This window comes from Sceloporus occidentalis, unplaced genomic scaffold (genome assembly GCF_023333645.1).
Source record: "Sceloporus occidentalis isolate IW3139 unplaced genomic scaffold, rSceOcc1.0.p SCAF_6, whole genome shotgun sequence".
NCBI lineage: Eukaryota > Metazoa > Chordata > Lepidosauria > Squamata > Phrynosomatidae > Sceloporus > Sceloporus occidentalis.
Window position 1 is genome coordinate 2,165,001 of NW_028316986.1, and position 19,461 is coordinate 2,184,461.

Below are 19,461 nucleotides of genomic sequence, written 5' to 3' on the forward strand. Positions count from 1 at the left end.
CCATGCCTCTGTGTGTGTTCATGGTGCACGGAAGCACATGTGCACTCCATGTGAAGGTGCATGGCACATACATATGTGGTTTGCATATTTGTTTCCTTCTTAATGCTATGGCTCAGCTAATGTCTGGGTTCTGCTGAGCATTCAACAAAAGTGTTGCACTGCACAATAAATGCATCTAACTCCGCAGGGAGGGAACAGCATGTTTAAAAATTCAGGCACTGGAGGGTTTAATTAAAATCCACGAAATAAATATATTTAGCCACGCTGTCAATTTAGATTACTGTGAGCGGGTTTACATATTGTGAGTATATATTTTTACACATTTAATTAATGCTGTTTGCACAGAAGGGATGCATGGGGCATCAGGCGGCAGGAATCGGAGGAGTTCAGCACGCTCTTTGCAAGTGAGGAAATGGTTGAGCCATTCAGGAAACACTCCTGGAAGTGGTGCAACCCTAAGCCTCTCTCCCACTCTTGAATATGCAGGTGTCTATTATTATTATTATTATTATTATTATTATTATTATTATTATTATTATTATTATTACTACTACTACTACTACTATTATTATTATTATTAATCATTATCATTATCATTATTATCATCATCATCCTGCCCTGTATACACGCCAGTCAGTATTTTGGAAGAAGATTAAAGAGCAAAGATGGGGAAAGAGTGGTCCACAGAGCATGGCCTGGTCGGCCCACAGAATGTCAGCTGCATTGCAACCTTCCCAGTTCAATAGGGAGAGTCCTAAATAATCCTGTTGCTTTGTGAAGGCGAAGGCTTTCACAGCCACCATCCATAGTTTTCTGTGGGGTTTTTGGGCTATGAGGTTGTGTTCTATAAGAGTTTATTCCTGAAGTTTCACCAGCATTTACTTAGTGATCCATTGTCTGCTGGGAAAAACCCTGACCCTGGGTGCTTTTTATTTGCATTTGCTGGGTCTTAATTTTGGTGTTTTTCAGAACTGGTAGCCAAACTATGGCGGGTTATAGATCGCCCATTTGGGGCGGTCTGGACCCGCCCCTTTCCCCGGAGTATCAGGGCTTCAGCGGCTACACCGGCAGCCGCTGAGGCCCCGATCCGCCGCTTTTCAGGCTGCGGGGAAGCAGCAAAACGCCGCTTCCCCACAGCCTGAAAAGGGGTGTTCTTGGGGCTTCAAGCCCCAAGGACACCCCGCGGCGCCGGGGAGGGGGAGAAAGGGGCTGCTTGGCCCCTTTCTCCCTTGCTTCGCTGGGCGCAGCCGTCTGAAGGCTGCGCCCAGCGAAGCAAAGCGGCGCCGCGGACCAGGAAGGAGCTCCGAAACGGAGCTCCTTCCTGGTCCGCAGAAAGGGCGCCCTAGGCGCCCTGCCACGGATTGAGAACGTCACATCCGTGCCGCCCCGTCTAGAGGCGGCACGGCTGTGATGTCCTCACGGTGGCGGCCGTATGGAAGGGCCGCCGCCGTTTAGTGCGTGACGAGCACGCACTAGGGTTAGGGTGGTGCAGAAGCACCGCCCTTTTGTAACCCTAGTGCGTGCTCGTCACGCACTAAAGTGCCGGTGTGTAACCGGCCTATGTTTACTTTCAGGGTTTCTTCTTTCTTGTTGAAATTGTCCAGGTGTTTGTGGATTTCAGTAGCTTCCCTGTCAGAATGAATCAGGTCAGAATGCACAGGTGTGCTCCATTAGCCACTGTATGTTTCCAATGTGGTCCCTGGTGCCTCTACCTTTCCTGAACCCTGCTTGCACCTCTGGGATTTCTATATCATCCCATTTTTTCAGATGCTGTTAAAATGACCCAGTTTCTCTCTCCTCCTCCCCCTACATTCCTCCTGCATACTGTGTTCAAACGTTGTGTGTACTCAGTTAACTTTACAAGGGGACAAGGAGATGAGTAGGCAGGGATAAACAAACAGCTGCCGCCTTTTCTTCCTTGTATGCCTTTCTTCATGAATAGCTTTTGCCTTCTTGACCACACTCTGACGTTGCATGGCTGCATGTGTCCTGGTTTTCTTCTTCAAAATGTTGGAGGGTATTTATATATCCATACAGAAGTCGACAGACACTTCAGTGCACATCCACGTTGACAAAGGGAACCAGGCCTCAAAGTTTCTGTCGATTTCGAGTTTCCAAGAAGGAAGAAAGTCCTTTACCAAACCAAAGGGCTGTAGCTCAGGTAGCCTGTGTTTACAAGCCATGAATGTCTTCCAGGGTTCATTCAGGATTTTGCCCTATCCCTATGGGGTGGTGCTGGGGACTGAACCAGGGCCCGTTCTCTGAAGATGCCAGCCACAGGTGCAAGAGAAACGTCAAGAATGAACTCTTCCAGAACATGGCCACAGAGCCCCAAAACTCACAAAAAACTATGAACCAGGGACTGTTTGCATAAGATGCCCTTACGTTGGCACCAGGTCCATCGAGAGCAGTATCACCAACTCTGACTGGCAGCCATGGAGATGTAAGGTTTCAAGCATGAGCCTTTCCTGGGGCACATTGACACTGTAGGAATAATGCACTTTGACACCACTTTAACTGCCCTAGATGGTTATAAGACTGCAGCAATTCCACAAATAAAGCGAATTCATGAATGAAATGGAAATGAAAACACAGTATTTTCCCCAAAATGCCTATTCCCTGAATTGTGACACTTTCTGTTTGGATTCTAAGCGGTTTGCACGCAGCGTCGTCTAAAAGGCAAAATTGTGCCTAATACCCTGGATAACCCCAGGTTCTGTCCAGCTTAAACTTCCAATTTTCCTCGTGATAAAGTCACTAGTAAAATTACCAGTCCCTGGATTCCATAGGATGGAGCTACAGCACTTAAAGTGGTGTCAAAGGGCATTAGTTCTATAGTATCAATGCACCCCAGGAAAGGATCGTGCTTGAAACCTTACACATCCATGGCTGCCAGTCAGAGTTGGTCATGCTGCTCTAGATGGGCCCAGGTTCTGTGTTTCAGCATAAGGGCAACTTCCCTGGTTCCTATGCAAATAGTGCATGGTTCAGTCCCCAGCATCTCTCCAAAGGGCTGGGGGAAATCCTGCTTGAACCCTGGAAGAGAGGCATAGCTGGTACACGCAGGTTCTTGGTTTGATAAAGGACCTTTCTCCTTCTTCCCGAAATCAACAGAAACCTTGAGACCTAGTTCCCTTTTTCTGAACCTGGATGACTGCCTAGAATTCATTTGAATGAACATGGTAGCCTTTCCGATAAATACGGCTCACGCTTCTATCAGCAAACGCATGATGTCCAACATCCCCTTTCTTATCGCGCTTGGAGCTCCTTGCAAGGAGACAGCCTTCTGGAGTGAAATTAATCATCCCGGGTCGTCTTGGGCATCCTCATGCGCCATCATTTCTCTTGCTGACAGCAGCATCTCTCAGCAGTGGCAAAAAACCTCCAAAGGAGCCTTATTTAGAAATTCAGCCAGTGCCACGCTAGGAAACCGCTGCTGAAGGGATTCTCAAGTTGAGTTACGAAAGGAGAGTCATTCCAGCCATCGTGTTGCTAATGCAAGGTGACATTTCTCTCTGTCTCTGCAAGAGCTGAGCCGAGAAGGGCAAGGCATGCTTTCCCTCCAAAGAACCCTATCTGTCCAACTTATATGCAGAACATATTGTAAGGAAAGCAGGCTTGGACACAGAAGGAGGAGGAGGAGGAGTGAAAACAGGAGGAAGGAATATCAGCAGTCTGAGATATGCAGACGACACCATAATACTAGCACCTCACAGACCTGGAACAACTACTAAGGAAGATCAAGGAAGAAAGTGCAAAGGCAGGCTTAAAGTTGAACATAAAACAAAAATAATGACCACTGAGGACCTTCACAAATTTGAATTAGACAACAAAGAAATAGTAAAAAAAATCCTCATATCCAGGATCAAACATTGATAGAAATGGGGACTGCAGCCAGGAAATCAGAAGAAGATCAAGAATGGGAAGGACGGCAATGAAAGAACTGGAGAAGATCCTAAAATGCAAAGACATACAACTGAGCACAAAAGTTAGAATCATACAAACCATCGTATTCCCTGTTACTATGGATGGATGTGAGAGCTGGACAGTTATGAAAGAAAGATAGGAAGAAAATCCATTCATTTGAGATTATGTGGGGCTGGAGAAGGGTGCTGAGGATCCCCTGAATCGAGATCGACTCGAGGGCAGTTAACAACAACAAGGTTTTACTGGCAGTAACTGAATGCAGCGGAAAGCATCACAGCTGATGGGTTCCTAGAACTGGAAGGGACCCCAGAGGCCATCAGTTCCAACCCTCAGTTCAATGCAGGATAGCAATAGCAAGTACATTTCTATACTGCTTACCAATGTACTAAGTGGTTTACAATGTGTTGTAAGCTGATTGCCCCCAACAAGCTGAGTCCTCATTTTAGTGACCTACGGAAAGATGCCAGGCTGAGTCAACCCTGAGCCCCTGGCTGGGATTGAACTCACAACCTTATGGTTTATGAGTGAAGGCTGCAGTACTGGCATTTGACCCTCTCCAGCTAAAGCATCCCCAGCAAGGAGCAGTCCAGCTTCTTTTGCAGACATCCAGAAAAGGAGACCCACCACCACCGTTCCAGCCAATTGATTCATAGAATCATGGGACTTCATCACACGGGGGAAACTGGGGGTTTAAACAGATAAAATTGCGTGAAAATCACGCAATCACCATTAACATTTTTGCATGCTTGGCCATTATCCCAGGAATAAAAAGGCAATAAACAGCCACACATCATTCACGGGATTCCCATTATTCCTCGGATAATGGCACTTTAATTGCGACGTCATGTGAAAGTGTTAATGGAGCTACTGCACTTAAAGTGGTGCCAATCTGCATTATTTCGACAGTGTAGATGCATTCAAGGAGAACATCATGGGCCCAATCTGCTAAGGGCCTTTTATGTCCTGGAAACAGTCTATATACATAAGAGGGACTTAGTTTATTTGGGATTTGTTCTCCTTGAACTCTCATGTCCTTTGGTTCTTTGGTTTCTTTGCCGGTTGGCAATTAAACTAATAATAAACTAAAACAGAGGCAGGGAAGGAAGGAAAGAGAATGTTTTATATTTGATTCTGGCAAAAGAAAACAGCAGTCTGTCCCCGTATGCGCTGTCCGAACACGCTTGACGTTCGCTGGATGGCGGCCAGCCCTCCAATATCAGCTTACAAACAAACGGCTTGGAAAGAGAGGTCTCTTTTTCCATTTATGCCGATCGAAAGATGCAATGGACTCCGGTCTGTTTGCTTTTTTTAAATTCTGTTTGAAATAAGCACCGAGGAAGGAGAGGAGAAGCCCTGAATAAACAGGAAAACGTCGGCAGGGGAGGAGGCAGGGAGTTCGGCTTCTGCAAACATGGAAGGGGATCCTTCACCCACTTTGAATTGGGATTTTTTAAAATGGGATTCTGGATGTGTTTGGGCAAAGGAGGCCTGATGGAGTGCTGCCACCTTCAGGCCAGATAATGAAAGGACAATGGTCCTCTGGGAAGCTTGCAAATCATACTTTTCGGGGTGTGTTTCTGTACATTTCTTATAGAGTCCTAGAATCATAGAGTTGGAAGAGGCCCCAAGAAGGGCCATAGAGCCCAACCCCTTCTGCCATGCAGGAAATCTCAGTCAAAGCATCCCTGACAGATGGCCATCAGCCTCTGCTTAAAGACCTCCAAGGAAGGAGACTCAAAGGCAGCATCTTCCACCGTAGAACAGCCCTTCCTCTCCGGAAGCTCCTCCTAATGTTTAGCTGCAATCTCTTTTCCTGGAGCTTGCCTCCATTGCTCTGGGTCCTGTTCTCTGGAGCAGATAATTAGGGGGGCAATTATCTTAGACATTGTACACCGCTTAACGACTGCTTAAGTGCATTGATAGAAGGCATTAAAATGTACATGCGATTGCTATTTTTTAAAAAACAATATTTTATTGAGTATCCTAATTAAAACACTATCCATTTCTACACACTATATAACCATACATTCCTACATTCCATACAAACCCTGCATTCAAATCATCGACGAACGTCACACACTTATAACACTCTCGTTTACACTTCTATTACATTATAGTTAGAATAGCAGTCTGTGTTTCTATAATTTTATAATAAAACTATATTTGCTAACTTAAGCAATGTCTCTTTGTCTTTTAGATTCAGGAACCGATCAGGTCATTGGATTTTCCCTTTCTTCTACGCTTCTAATTTTGTTCTCTCTCTCTCTAACCTTAACCCTTTCTTTCCTCCTCCTTCCTGTCTTTCCCTTTCTGTTTCCCTTCTTGTCCACCTTTCTCTTCTTCTCCTTATTTTCACACTTCCTCTCACTCTCTTCTACTTTCTGGTCCCCACTTATCAAATTTCTCTCATTACAGGTAGATCCAAATGACTTGTCGATTGCTCCATCTAAAATTCTTCTCTAACCACATGCATTCTAACATTTCATTCTTATACTTCCTATCTTGCAATATTGATTCTGCTACTATTATTTCATTTGCATCCCTTCATCTAATTTCACAAACGACCGTTATTTATCGTTGCACGATAATCTACGTATCTTCTGCCTTAGCACTTACTTTTTCATCTTATTATCAGTTTCAGTTCTCTTTATCTCGTATTTAGTACGTTTAATTGTCTGTAAAACCTTCTACAGATTGCCCCCCCCCCCCCCTTTTTGGGACAAAACCAGGATAACATTGTTCCAGTCTTTTCAATATCTTACTAGGTCTCCATCCATCAAAAGTCGTGTTTGCAAGAATGTCATCTATGTAACATAAACCTACAACAAGGACATACAAAGTTTACTTCCTCTCTTATATGTAATTTCTTATCTCTAAAGTAAGTGACTTTTTGAAAATCTCCAAATGTCATTAGCATATGTTTTACCATATTGGAGATTATATATCTCTGTGTACAGTAAATTCGATATTTAAACTTAACTATGATTCTGTAAATCTAACTTTAATCCTATGGCTTCCTTATTTGACATATGCAACTATAACCACTCTCTCTAGATATAACATGATCATTAATTCCCTCTGGACAAACTCTGGGCAAATGGGAGCAATGTTCTCCTGCCACCTGGTGGTCGAAGGGAGCAACTGCAAGATGGATGGACAGATCGGTGGTCCAAAAAGTTACTTTCTTTCCCCAGCTGTGGTCACCAATCATCCTGGCCTGGGGAGGGGGGGGGGTCTTCTGAGTTGGAGTCCAAAATAGAAGTTCCCCTATCTTTCTTCCCCATGCTGGCCTAGAGGATTCTGGGAGCTGTAGTCCAAACTGTAGCTGTAATAACTATATTATTTTATTATTTATTATTTATTATATTTTTATTTATATAATTTCAAGGTATGTTTTAAATTACGGAAGCCTTCGACTTCATATATGAACTGTTTAATTGTATTTTAAAGGGGGTGGGATACTGGGATGGGACTGTATTGTTTTAATGTGTAAGCCGCTGCCCCGTTGTGTTGCAAAGACAGGCGGGATATTATTATTATTATTATTATTAGCTTTTTGAAGCTTTGCAGAAAAATACCTTGGATCAGCTCAAGGCAGGGTGACCAGATGTCCTCCTTTTCCAGGACATGTCTTAAACACATCAACCATCTGTCCTGGTCCCTGGAGGAATTCCAAGAAGTATCTGCTAGTGAGCTCTGGGACACGCTTGTGATCTACTGAGATCTCTGGTAGTGATTGCTTCATTCCTCACACCAAACTACACATCCCAGGATTCCACAGGATGAAGCCAGGGTCAGTTGAACTGGTATGAAACGGACATCATAGTCCAGTGCAGACACAGCCTTTGTATATGTAGACTGCTCCGCTCTGGGCCCCACAACAAACTTCAACTCCCAGAATTCCATAGCCTTCAGCCAGGACAGTTAAAGTGGTGCCAAACCAGGTTATTTCTCCAGTGTGCATGCAGCCCCAATAATCTAGGGCTGCATCTGCACTGCAGAATTAATGCAGTTTGACACCACTTTAACTGCCATGGCTCCATCCTATGGAACCCTGGGGCCTGCAGTTCAGTTTGACACCAGAGACTAAATATCTCACTAAACTACAAATCCCAAAAGTCCATAGCACTCAGCCAATGACAGTTAAAGCAATGAATTCCACAGCATCAGCGTAGCCTCATGTCCCTTTCACGGTGCATAATCACACGCAATTTTAACTCTCTTGGCAGCATCCTACAAAATCTTGGGATTTGTAATTTGCTGTGGCCCCAGAGCTCTCTGAGAGAGAAGCCTAAACCTCTCACAAAGCTACAAACCCATTAGCATTGAGGCATGGCACTTAGAGTAGTGCTATACTGCATTAATTCTGCAGTATAGATGCAGCCATGTTCCCTTTCACACCACTTTAACTTCCCTGGTAGCATCCTACAGAATAATAGGATTTGTGGTTTAGCACTCTTTGGCAGGGAAGGCTAATGACCTGGCAAAACTACATATGCCATGGCTCAGTACTGTGGGATCCTGGGATTTGTAGTTTGTTGTGGCCCCAGAGCACCCTGAGAGATAAGGCGAAAGGTCTCACAAAACTATCAGTCCTAGAATCCCATCGCATGGAGCCATGGCAGCTAAAGCAAAATGCATTAATTCTGCAGTGCAGATACAGCCTAGGACTAGAAGGCCATCATCTCCTCCTTCACCTCTTCTTCAAGTAAAATAGTCTGGCTAGGAAAGTCAGGCTCTCCTTTTCCCAAGGCTAGGGGCCAGATTCTGCTCATTGCATCCAAAGAAAGGAGGCGGTTTCGAACTCGGCTCTTTCGCACGCAGGTGAATCCGTTCAGGGACAGGATCTGCCAGGTCTTCTCTACGGAGGGCTTCTTCACCTTTGAGGACATCCTCGGGATGGCCTCCATCTTCAGCCAAATGGCCCATCCCAGCCTCAAGATAGAATACGCATTTCGGATCTACGGTACGATGCTAACCTTTGGCTCTTCTCCCGGGGAAACTGCGGTCTAAGGAAAAGCATATACCTGTAATTTTTTTCTCAAGGTCTAGGTGCAGGTATATAGAAAGAAAGACGATCAATTGTATCGTGTATATTTTATAGTTTGTGTATTTTATAGTTGTATGTATGATATTCTGTTTTGAGCTGTATCTTGTAACCCGCCTTGATTCGCAGGGAGAGGCAGGATATAAATATCATCATCATCATCATCATCATCATCATCATCATCATCATCATCATTTTGCAAAACAGAAATATACAGCCGCCCCTCTGTTTTTGCAAGGGATCCATTCCACCCCCACCCCCAAAAGGAAAATTGCTGACATTCAAGCCCCATTGTCTAGAATGGCAGCACCCGCAGATGTGCGCTATGGCTGCACACACCATTTTGTCCCCGTCCATTTGCCACCTGCGAACAGGCAAGAGACGCAGACTCAAAGTCCGTGAAAATATAGTGGTGACTGTGTATGTGTGTGTATATAGTGTGTGTGTGTGTGTGTGTGTGTGTGTGTATACATGGCCTCATAGCCTGAAAAACCCACAAAAAACTATGGATGCCGGCCATGAAAGCCTTTGACTTTCTACAGGAAAAGAGATTCCACCTAAATTTTGGGAAGAACATCCTGACTGCAAGACCTTCCCTTAAAGTGTGTTTCCTTCTTTGGAGGTTTTTAAACAGAGGCTGGATGGCCAAAGGTCAAGTGTGCTTTCTTGTGTCTACTTTCATGGCAGAAAGGTGTTGGACTGGATGGCCCTTGGGATCTCTTCCAACTCTATATTCTATCATCCATTCCTGCAGATTTCAACAATGACGGCTTCATTGATGAGGAAGACCTCCAGAATGTCATCCGTCGATTGGTCAATGGGAATAAACTCAGTGAGGAGGAGATTGCGTCCCTGGCCAACCATGTGGGTATTCCCCCAATAAACACAAAGGGCTGTAGAGCATAAATCTCTGCCTGTGGAGCTGTGTGATGACTGTGCTATGCAATTAGCATTATGCATTCATGATTTAATTGTGCTGTGCAACTCTTGTGCATCTCTTGCACTGAATGCAGTGGCATCACTTGGTTTGGCATCATCTGGTGAATAACTCCTGGTGTCCACACACAAACTGACAACATACCATGCCATATAGAACTTTTAGCAATATTTTTTTGTGCTAATGTGACTTATTTGTACTAATGTTACACATAAACTGTAATTCCCTTAGATCACTAAACTGAGTTATGACATAGCGCAAACAACTAGCAAAACTAAAATTAATCTTTAAATTACAATCTTGTATGCACAACCTAAATGCATTTACATCTATGTGGCTTTATGTAGTTAAAACTTGGCAAAATGTGATGTTTTTAAAGAATATTTAAAAAGAATATTTTTTTAAAAATTGGAAAATTGAAAAAATTAATTTCCCGGAAGCCTGGTATCTCTCCTGTCTCTTGCCATTGAGCCTTGCCCCATTCGCAGAATGGCTTCAGCCCTTTGAACGGGACACAGGGGGACTCCAAAGCCCATATCTGCCTGAAGGTGGCTGTGTGGGGAGTGGGGGGTCAGGCATGTGGAGAAACTGGAGCATGTCCAAAGGAGGGCCACTAACATGGTGAAGGGTCTGGAAACCATGCCTTAGGACCGGGGTGCCAACCTGGAAGGAGGTAGGGGCCGAAATTAAGGTCAGCTTGGTTGTTCAGGCCGCCAGTAGCTTTAGGACAGTGAAATGTAGGACATTCAAGCAAAATGGAGGACATGACCAAACAAAAGCTGGAAGCATATAAATGTAAATCCATACTTCTTAGCCATGCTCAGAATGAAGTGTAACAGAAATTTCAGGAAACTTAAAAATCTAGGATTGGCAGAGCAAGGAATTCGCAAGAGGACCTAGTAATTGAAAATCCATAAGTTTATTTCCAATTGTCGACAAAGGAAAACAATGAACTCAGTGGAATTCAAGTTCCAAAAGCTGAGACCCCGAACAAGACAAAATGGCTCTTTTTATATTATTCAAGACAAAGAAGCTTCTTCTATACACCTGATTGGCTAATTACAATTTAAACATACAGAATTCTTACAATCAGAACAGAAATACATGCATACATTAAAACTGCATCATCACTCCTTACCCCCTCCTTTAGCCTTCCTTTTAACCTTGCTTCTGAATGTCAACTATGTATCCTTATCTCAGTAGTTTATGTTATGTCTTTTTACTGGTGCCAGCTTCCATCCAGGTCAAGATGCACTCATTATTCCTTTGCTCTAGTTTCTCTAAACTCCAAGCCTTTATTTCAAAAACCATCTCTCTGGCTGACAAAGGTGACTCCATCTTTCTATAGCTTTTTATTTCAACAAGGAATTTCCACCACAGAAGGACCTTGTGGAATCCCTCCAGAAGAGGAGGAGGACAATGCACTGGGCAGGCATCCTTGTCTCTTTCCCCAATGGCTGGGTGGGAAGCCTTGGGAGGAGGAGGAGGAGGACGCAGGTAAGAGACAAGACAACCTGCCCACCGCATTGTCCTCTTCTGCGAAGCCATTCATCTTTGAGTGGCAAGGCTCCCTGCCCGGCAAAAACCCCAGGCCACTTGAATGGCACAGCAGAGGATGAGGAGGACAACGCGGTGGGTGGGTTGCCTTGTCTCTTTTCCCCTCCTCCTCCTCTGCCGAGTCGCTCACCTTTGAGCGGCCTGGGGGCTTTGCCAGGCAGGCAGCCTTGCGAGGACAAGGATCCCGAGTCCCAGGCCACCTGCCAAAAGTGCGGTGGCCTCCTCCTCCTCCTCCTCCCCTCCCATCCACACCCCAGTGAAGACCCCAGGCCCCTTAACCCTACCCTCTCTCTTTGCCCTCCCAGCTCTACTCTGCCGCTTGCCCTGCAAAAAGCTCCTCCCGCTGGGCATCACTCCCTCTCGAGTGAGAGGAGCTGTGCCCCCAGCAAATGCTCTCCTGGAAGTTGGGGGGGGGGGGGAGAGTCCCTTGCTCCCATCCTCCAAAGCCCCATGCGATCGGGAGGACTCTGGGAGCCGGGACATCCTCCTCCTCCTGACTATTTGGCCCCAGGACTCCAGAAATCCTTTGGTGGGCCACAAGTTGTACACCTCTGCCTTATGAGGAAAGACTTAGGGAGCTTGGGATATTTAGCCTGGAGAAGAAAAGGTTAAGAGGTGATATGACAGCCCTGTTTAAATATTTGAAGGGATGTCGTATTGAGGAGGGAGCAAGCTTGTTTTCTGCTGCTCCAGAGAACAGGACACAGAACGATGGATGGAAGCTCCAGGAAAAGAGATTCCAGCTCAACATTAGGAGGAACTTCTTGAGAGTAAGGGCTGTTTGACAGTGGAACACACTCCTTCCTCGGAGTGTAGTGGAGTCTCCTTCTTTGGAGGTCTTCAAACGGAGGCTGGATGGCCATCTGTTGGGGCTGCTTTGATTGAGAGTTCCTGCATGGCAGAATAGGGTTGGACTGGATGGCCCTTGCGGTGTCTTCCAACTCTAGGATTCTATGATTCACCCTTTTAGAGTGCCACCTGGTGCAGCCTGAAACCTCGCACTTCCTAAGTGAACCCCTGGCTGAATGGTAGCTTTGCTAAACTGAATCCCAACTCCAGATGTGCAACTGGATGCACAAGCCATGTCCGTGTGCAGTTCACACAGTGCTGCGGTGCACACCCAGTGCACATTTGCATGTGCAATTCTGCCATATGTGCAACTTTGATTCTGTAACCCTGGACAGAAATTTCTGCATCAGAGAAAAAAAAATAATGCAAATTGTTACAACCTCAACAGGATTCCAGCTCTGGAGTGAGTGCACTGCCTCACTGAGATGGAAGCCACCAGTCACCACAATATGTGTCTATGTGTCTATGTGTTGTTGGTGACTTGTAACATATTCTTCTGCGTTGCGAGTAGATTCTGGAGGAAGCTGACTTGGACAACGACGGGATGCTGTCTCTGGCCGAGTTTGAGCATGCCATGACAAAGTCTCCAGACTTCTTACAGTAAGAACTAGATGTTTGTTCTCTTAATCTCTTTGAGCACAGTTGGATTTTGCTTGCTTTGCCCAATAACAATAACATGCCCAGTGTTTGGCTCTGGCATCCATACTCCTGCACCATCTTACCAAACCCACAGTATTTCCATGGAAATTTAGATCCTGGTGGGATCTGCCACCCCACAATATCTGCCCAGGCTGGCAGTTCCCCTTGGCAAAGGATCTGGATTTTGCAGTTACTTCTTGCGGTAGATTGTGGTTCAGAGTTGCCCATGGGACTTTCCAAGGGTTAGGGTTGCCCTTGCTTCTGCCCTTTGCCCCCAGGTGGTTTGGTTCAGCAAAGGAAGCCAAAGCGACTGTCCTAAGTATGCAAGACCTGAGCAGGGCAGTTGATCGTCACAACTCTTGTCATTCTTGCAAACAAACATGTAAAATGTGGGCTAGGCAAGGCAACTGTTACGTGGATTTGTAATTGGTTCACTGACCGAAGCCAAAGGATGTTCAGCAATGGCTCCTTTTCATCCTGGAGAGAAGTGACCAGTGGGGTCCCACAGGGCTCTGTCCTGGGCCCAGGGCTATTCAACATCTTTATCAATGACCTGGATGACAGAATTGGACGCATACTTATCAAATTTGCAGATGACACCAAATTAGGAGGAATAGCTAACACCCCAGAGGACAGGATCAAGATTCAAAATGATCTGAATAGACTAGAAAGCTGGGCCAAAGCTAACAAAATGAAATTCAACACGGAGAAATGTAAGGTACTGCACTTAGGACGGAAAAATGAAATGCACAGATATAGGATTATGGGGGACATCTGGCTGAATGAAACTACATGTGAAAGGGACTTGGTAGTCCAAGTAGACCACAAGTTGAACATGAGTCAACAGTGCAATGCAGCAGCTAACAAGGCCAATGCGATTTTAGGATGCATCAATAGAAGTATAGGGTCTAGATCAAGGGAAGTAATAGTGCCACTATATTCTGCTTTGGTCAGGCCCCACCTGGAATATTGTGTCCAGTTCTGGGCGCCACAATTCAGAAAGGACATTGAGAAACTGGAGCCATGTGTCCAAAGGAGGGCGACTAAAATGGTGAAGGGTCTGGAAACCATGAAGCCCTATGAGGAGATACTTAGGGAGCTGGAGATGTTTAGTTTGGAGAAGAGAAGGTTAAGGGGTGATATGATAGCCCTCTTTAAGTATTTGAAGGGATGTCATATTGAGGAGGGAGCTAACTTGTTTCTGCTGCTTCAGAGAACAGGACGCAATGGAGCAATGGATGCAAGCTCCAGGAAAAGACATTCCGCCTGAACATTAGGAGGAACCTCCTGACAGTAAGGGCTGCTTGACAGTGGAATATGGGCCTGGGAGGTATATATGCCCCATAGACAGCACTTTCCCCTCCCCTGCTGTAGATAAATAAAGAAACAGTGGCTAGGGAAGGACTGTTTGAGAAGCACCGAACCAAGGAGGGATAGATATGGGTAAAAAGGGAAGTGGGAGATCCAGCCCAGGAATCTAATTGATCTCTTCTTCCAGCTCTTTTAGGATCTACTTCTGAGGAAGGGCAGGGAGATGGCAAGATGCAACATCCAAACGACTTGCAAGTACCAAGGCTCAAGATCACGTTTCCAGCACTACCACCAGCACCGGCTTCTGCCCCAGATTGTTAGGGAAGGAACCAAGTAGCATAGCAGACTATGTATAATTTAACAGGGGACATGGGAATAAAAGGTGACTCCGAGAAAAGACCAAGTGAATTGAATTTCCAACCATCCCCCTCCAAGTAGGGTTGCCATAAGTGAGGACCTCCAAACTGGGACAAATGTAGGACAAATGCAGGACAACATTTTCAAATGTAGGACACATTTAAAAAAAATGGAGGACACGCAAAAAAATTGAGGATTTTTTAGAAATGTTAATATAAATGCATGTTTCTTAGGCATGATCAAAATGGAGGACATTTTGACATTATTCGTAGACAGATCACGGAAATGTACTTCCCTTTCTGGCCACCCCCCTCTCCCCATTCCAAACAGCACATTTGAGCATTGAACATGGCTTTATTTTAACATTGCCTCTTGCATATTTCAGAGGCTTATTCAACAACCAAACCCTTTGGTCAAGGGACTTTGGTTTTTCTTCATTTTGACTTGTTTTGTCTGTATTCCTCCCCACTAAATAAAGGAGACATGAAATGGAGTTAATGGGTACAAGTTGTTAAACAAAAAACTCTTGTGAGACTCTGTAGGCAAGAGGTGCACCATGTTAAGAACTGCATTAAGCACACTTAGGCTGCTGCCACACTGCTTTCACTCTCATCACTCCATCCTATGGAATCCTGGGATTTGTAGTTTGTTGTGGTGCCAAGGCTGGGCTTTGAAATCTCAGGCATAAGAGAGGCAAAAGGCTTGGGCTGCATCTACACTGGAGAAATAATCTGGTTTGAGACCACTTTAACTGTCTTGCCTGAATGCTATGGAATTCTGGGAATGGTGGTTTGTTCCAGCACCACAGCAGAATGGCAGTTAACCCCTGGAAAGCTCTCTGACCAAGGTGACCAATGCCCTCTCCTCAAAATGTAGGGCACCCAAGCAAAAAAAAATGTAGGACATGGCCAAAAATAAAAGCTAAAAACACCCATGTACTTATAAATCCATGCTTCTTAGCCATGATCCAAATGGAGGACATTTTGAAATTTGACAGAAGAGGACATGTCCTGGAAAAGGAGGAGGATGCCTGGTCACCTTGTCTCTGGTCCAAAACACACTGCAGAAATAAAACAATGCTGGACTGAAATGCCCAGAGTTCCTCACCAAAGCTGCATCCACACTGAGGAAATAATCCAGTTTGAGAGTGACTTAACTGTCCTGGGTTAGTGCTGGGGAATGCTGGGAACTGTAGTACATTGTGGCCCCAGAGCTATCTCTGACAGGGAGTCCCATAACCCTCCAAACGTAGTTGAACTGCAGTGCCCAGAATGCTTCCCCAGGTGCATCCACACTGAGGAAATGGTCCAGTTTGAGACTGCTCAGTGCTGGGGAATCCTGGGAATTGTAGTCTATTGTGGCCTCAGAGCCATCACTGACAGAGAAGTCTCAATGTCTCCCAAACACTCGCATTCCCAGGATTCCCTAGCACTGAGTTAAAGCAGTCTCAAAGTGGGTTATTATTCCTGCAGTGTGTGTGAGAGATATAAAAGCTAGGGACTGGATTCATTTGGAGGATCTCTGTGTCCAAAACACACTGCTTGGACTGCCAGGGCTCAGTGCTATGGAATCCTGGGAATTGTAGTTTATTGTGGCACCAGAGCTCTCTGACAGAGAATGCCTCACAGACCCCAGAATTCCAGAACATTGAGCTTTGGCAGTTAAAGGGGTCTCAAAGTGCAGGGGGGGGGGGGAGAGAAAAGCCAGGGAGTGTGAATGAGCTCTGAGAGGAGGAGGAGGAGGAGGAGGAGGAGGAGGAGGAGGGAGGGAGCCAAGGGAAGTGGCCAGGACCACCAGAGGAGCCCCTGCTTTTCCTCATCATCGCAGCCTTCTCACTGCTGGCAAGAGGCTCTGCCCCCAGCCAGGCAACGCCTCCATTCAGTCTCCTTTTGTCAAAAGAGCTCTGGTGCCACAAGAAACTACAGTTCCCAGAATCCCATAGCACTGAGCCATGGATGTTTAAGGGGGGGGTCAAACTATTTCTGCAGCCTTTGCTACCCCAAAGCCTTCTATTATTTACCAGCAACTTGCAAGGCAAAATCTCTTCCTTCCAAGCCATTGAAAACCAACCCAAATGGAGGGCTGATTGCTTCTTTGCCATTGGTCAGCTTCGGGAGAAATTTGCATATTCCAAGTCAAAGTGTTTAGGGCCTCAAAAACGATCCTCTGATAAAGAATTAAAACAATACTGAGTGGTAGACATTTAAAAGATGAGGAGGCATTTAGACTCCCAGGGAAACAGGAACGATTGATGGCCTTTTTTTTCTTTGCTCACTGTAACCTGAAAGTAATGCCTTTTGCAGGGTATATATACCAAGTGGGCTGGCAATAGCTCTGAGTGGCAGGTGTCTTGAAGACCTGCTCTCTAGGCTTAAGTCAGGCAGGGAGGAGGTGGGGAGGGTGGCACATGGCCATGGGGAGGAAGGGCTGGAGCTGCCTCCAGGGCCTTGCTGGGGGGGGGGAGGTCCTGGGGGAGGGGCCAAACCGGGGCAGGACTGTGTGGCCCCGCCCCAAACTGGGAAAGTCCCGCCCCCAGGCGGGATATGGCAAGCCTACCTCCAAGCTTATGACAAGCCCAGTTATGTTCCACTTGCATTACAAATGCATTACCGTTATGCTCCACAATCCCTATACTGGATGCCACATTAATGCAACATAGGTGGATCGCTAGTGCACACACATGGCTGACAGCTCATTGTGCAATACGCAGGGTGATGCACTTTGGGACCATATTCCACATTGAGCCTCTGCATCCTCCATAGTAGGTCCTGAGAGCCACGATAGGGAAGAAAAAGAAACTGATTGTGGATTGTATGCACCCTTCCTGATGCACCTTGGTTTCTATTTCACATGCTACCCAAAATGCTGGGGTCCCAAGAGGGCACCTGCAATTGTATTCATTTGATTTAGCTCAATAGGAAGCAGTGGGAGGGCTCTGGTAACTCTTAAACCCTGGGATTCTAGTCTAGGGATAATGGTTCCAAACCAAGAATTCCAAACAGCAAACAGCAAGGGAAAAACAACTTTCACACAAGACACTCACTCACACATGCATACAAGAACTAACAATGTAAAAGGGGGTAGTTGATAGCAATTTCAGAGGGTTTTAGCAGTGGTCAAGACTTGGCTCAGCATCAAAGAATCATAGATCTTAGAATCATAGTTTGAAGAGACCCCAATGGCCATCCAGTCCAGCCCCATTCTGCCATGCAGGAACTCAAAATCAAAGCATCCCCATTGACAGATGGCCATCCAGCCTCTGTTTAAAGACCTCCAAGGAAGGATACTCCACCACAATCTCCAAGGCAGTATCTTCTATTGTCCAATAGCTCTTACGGTCAAAATGTTGAGCTGGAATCTCTTTTCCTGTAGTCTGCATCCACTGCTCTGGATCCTATTCTCTGGAGCAGCAGAAAACAAGCTTGTTCCCTCCTCAATATGACATCCCTTCAAATGTTTAAACAGGGCTATCATATCATCTCTTAACCTTCTCTCCAGATCTTAGAGCCTGGGCAAGCTCATCTAGGGAAATGATATCCTTCAAAGGGGAAGGGAGAGGGAGCAGCCACCAAGAAGGCCCCATTGTCTCTCTTGTTCCCAACAAAGATGCCTGAGAAGGTGATGGGACAGAGAAGAAGGCCTCTCCAAACTCATAAAGCTCATAAAGGGAGATACAGTGCTTCGAATAACCCGGATCCACCCCTCTCTATGAGAACTGGACATTTTCCAGGACAGAATAGACTCCTCCTAGGTCCCACTCAGTTCCCAGAAGGCTGGTGCTGGGAAACAACCAGCAAGGCAGTGCATTGCGCATTTCCATGACACTCCCTGGGCTTTAGAAACAGTCATCTGCTCCGTACCATCACCAGCACCTTCCCCAGAAAATCTGACACATAAAGATGCAAACAAGAACCAGATTTCATTGAAATTATTTATTACTATAGGAGGTAATGGTGGTCAAAGCAACCCACACAATTCTTCTCTTTACATTCACAAGAGACCCCCTGTCCCTCAGTGAGGTAGGTCAGGCTCATGTGGTTGGCACACACTATTAACTAATACATGGAATGGATCCTTTCATGGATACTGAAGCAATGTCCAGACCTCTGGATTCCTTGAGCAATCCGGCCTCATGACGAATAGCCCAAGGGAAGCCCCCCCCCCCCCCGCCTGCCCCAGCCACCAGCCAAGTCCTTTGGGTTTGTCCAAATATCTAACTGGATCATGGAGGGAATTCCTTGAAGCTCAAGCAAAGTCATCCGGAATGATTCCCCCCCCCCCCCCCAAAAAAAAAGGGAAACTGGGAATTTGGTCTTGTCCTCTTCCTTTTGGCTGGTTGCCATCTCAATCGCTTTTTTGGTACAGTGGCTGCCACATCAGTGGGGCACTGAATCTGCTCTGGGTTTTAATCTGAATTTTAGAGGAGTTATCCAAGGAGTTGAGTCCTTGTGCTAAAATTGGGCGCAACACACTGAGTTCCTTTAGAGTTTAGAAAACCGTCCGGAGCAGATTTATCACCCTCCTGACACAGTGGAATCCTCTGGGTCAAATACATTTCACCCTGCAATAGAATTGGGTGATTTGCTGGTAGTGGTAGCCCACAACCTTGACTTGATTCTACTGCATCCTTTTTGGGTTTTGTGGCTGACTTGTTTATTAGGTTCATTTACATTCTGCCTTTCTTCCAGTTAGGTCTAAGGAAGCATGCATGTCTCTCTTCTGTTCTCCCATTTTATCCTCACAACAACCCTGTGAGATAGGTCAAGCTTAGAGAAAGCTAAGGTATACTGTTTCAAGATCATTGACATGACTTTCCCTAGAAAGACGAGTTACTGGT

At 45.7% G+C, this 19,461-nt stretch overlaps 1 protein-coding gene across 2 annotated transcripts in view; it reads left to right on the forward strand.

Moving 5' to 3' along the window:
• The window catches only part of CIB4 (calcium and integrin binding family member 4), a 20,403-nt gene extending 5,744 nt beyond the window's left edge, over positions 1-14,659 (forward strand). The window contains exons 1-4 of one of the 2 annotated variants that reach the window (XM_089528257.1): positions 8,765-8,893; positions 9,729-9,838; positions 12,829-12,917; positions 14,455-14,659. In XM_089528257.1, coding sequence (XP_089384383.1) covers positions 8,827-8,893; positions 9,729-9,838; positions 12,829-12,917; positions 14,455-14,476 — 288 coding nt within the window. In that variant the 5' untranslated portion in view covers positions 8,765-8,826 and the 3' untranslated portion in view covers positions 14,477-14,659. Of the gene's footprint in view, positions 1-8,764; positions 8,894-9,728; positions 9,839-12,828; positions 12,918-14,454 lie in introns of those variants that run through there. The other variant, XM_089528258.1, reaches the window with a different exon arrangement.
• The last annotated feature ends 4,802 nt before the right edge of the window (positions 14,660-19,461 follow it).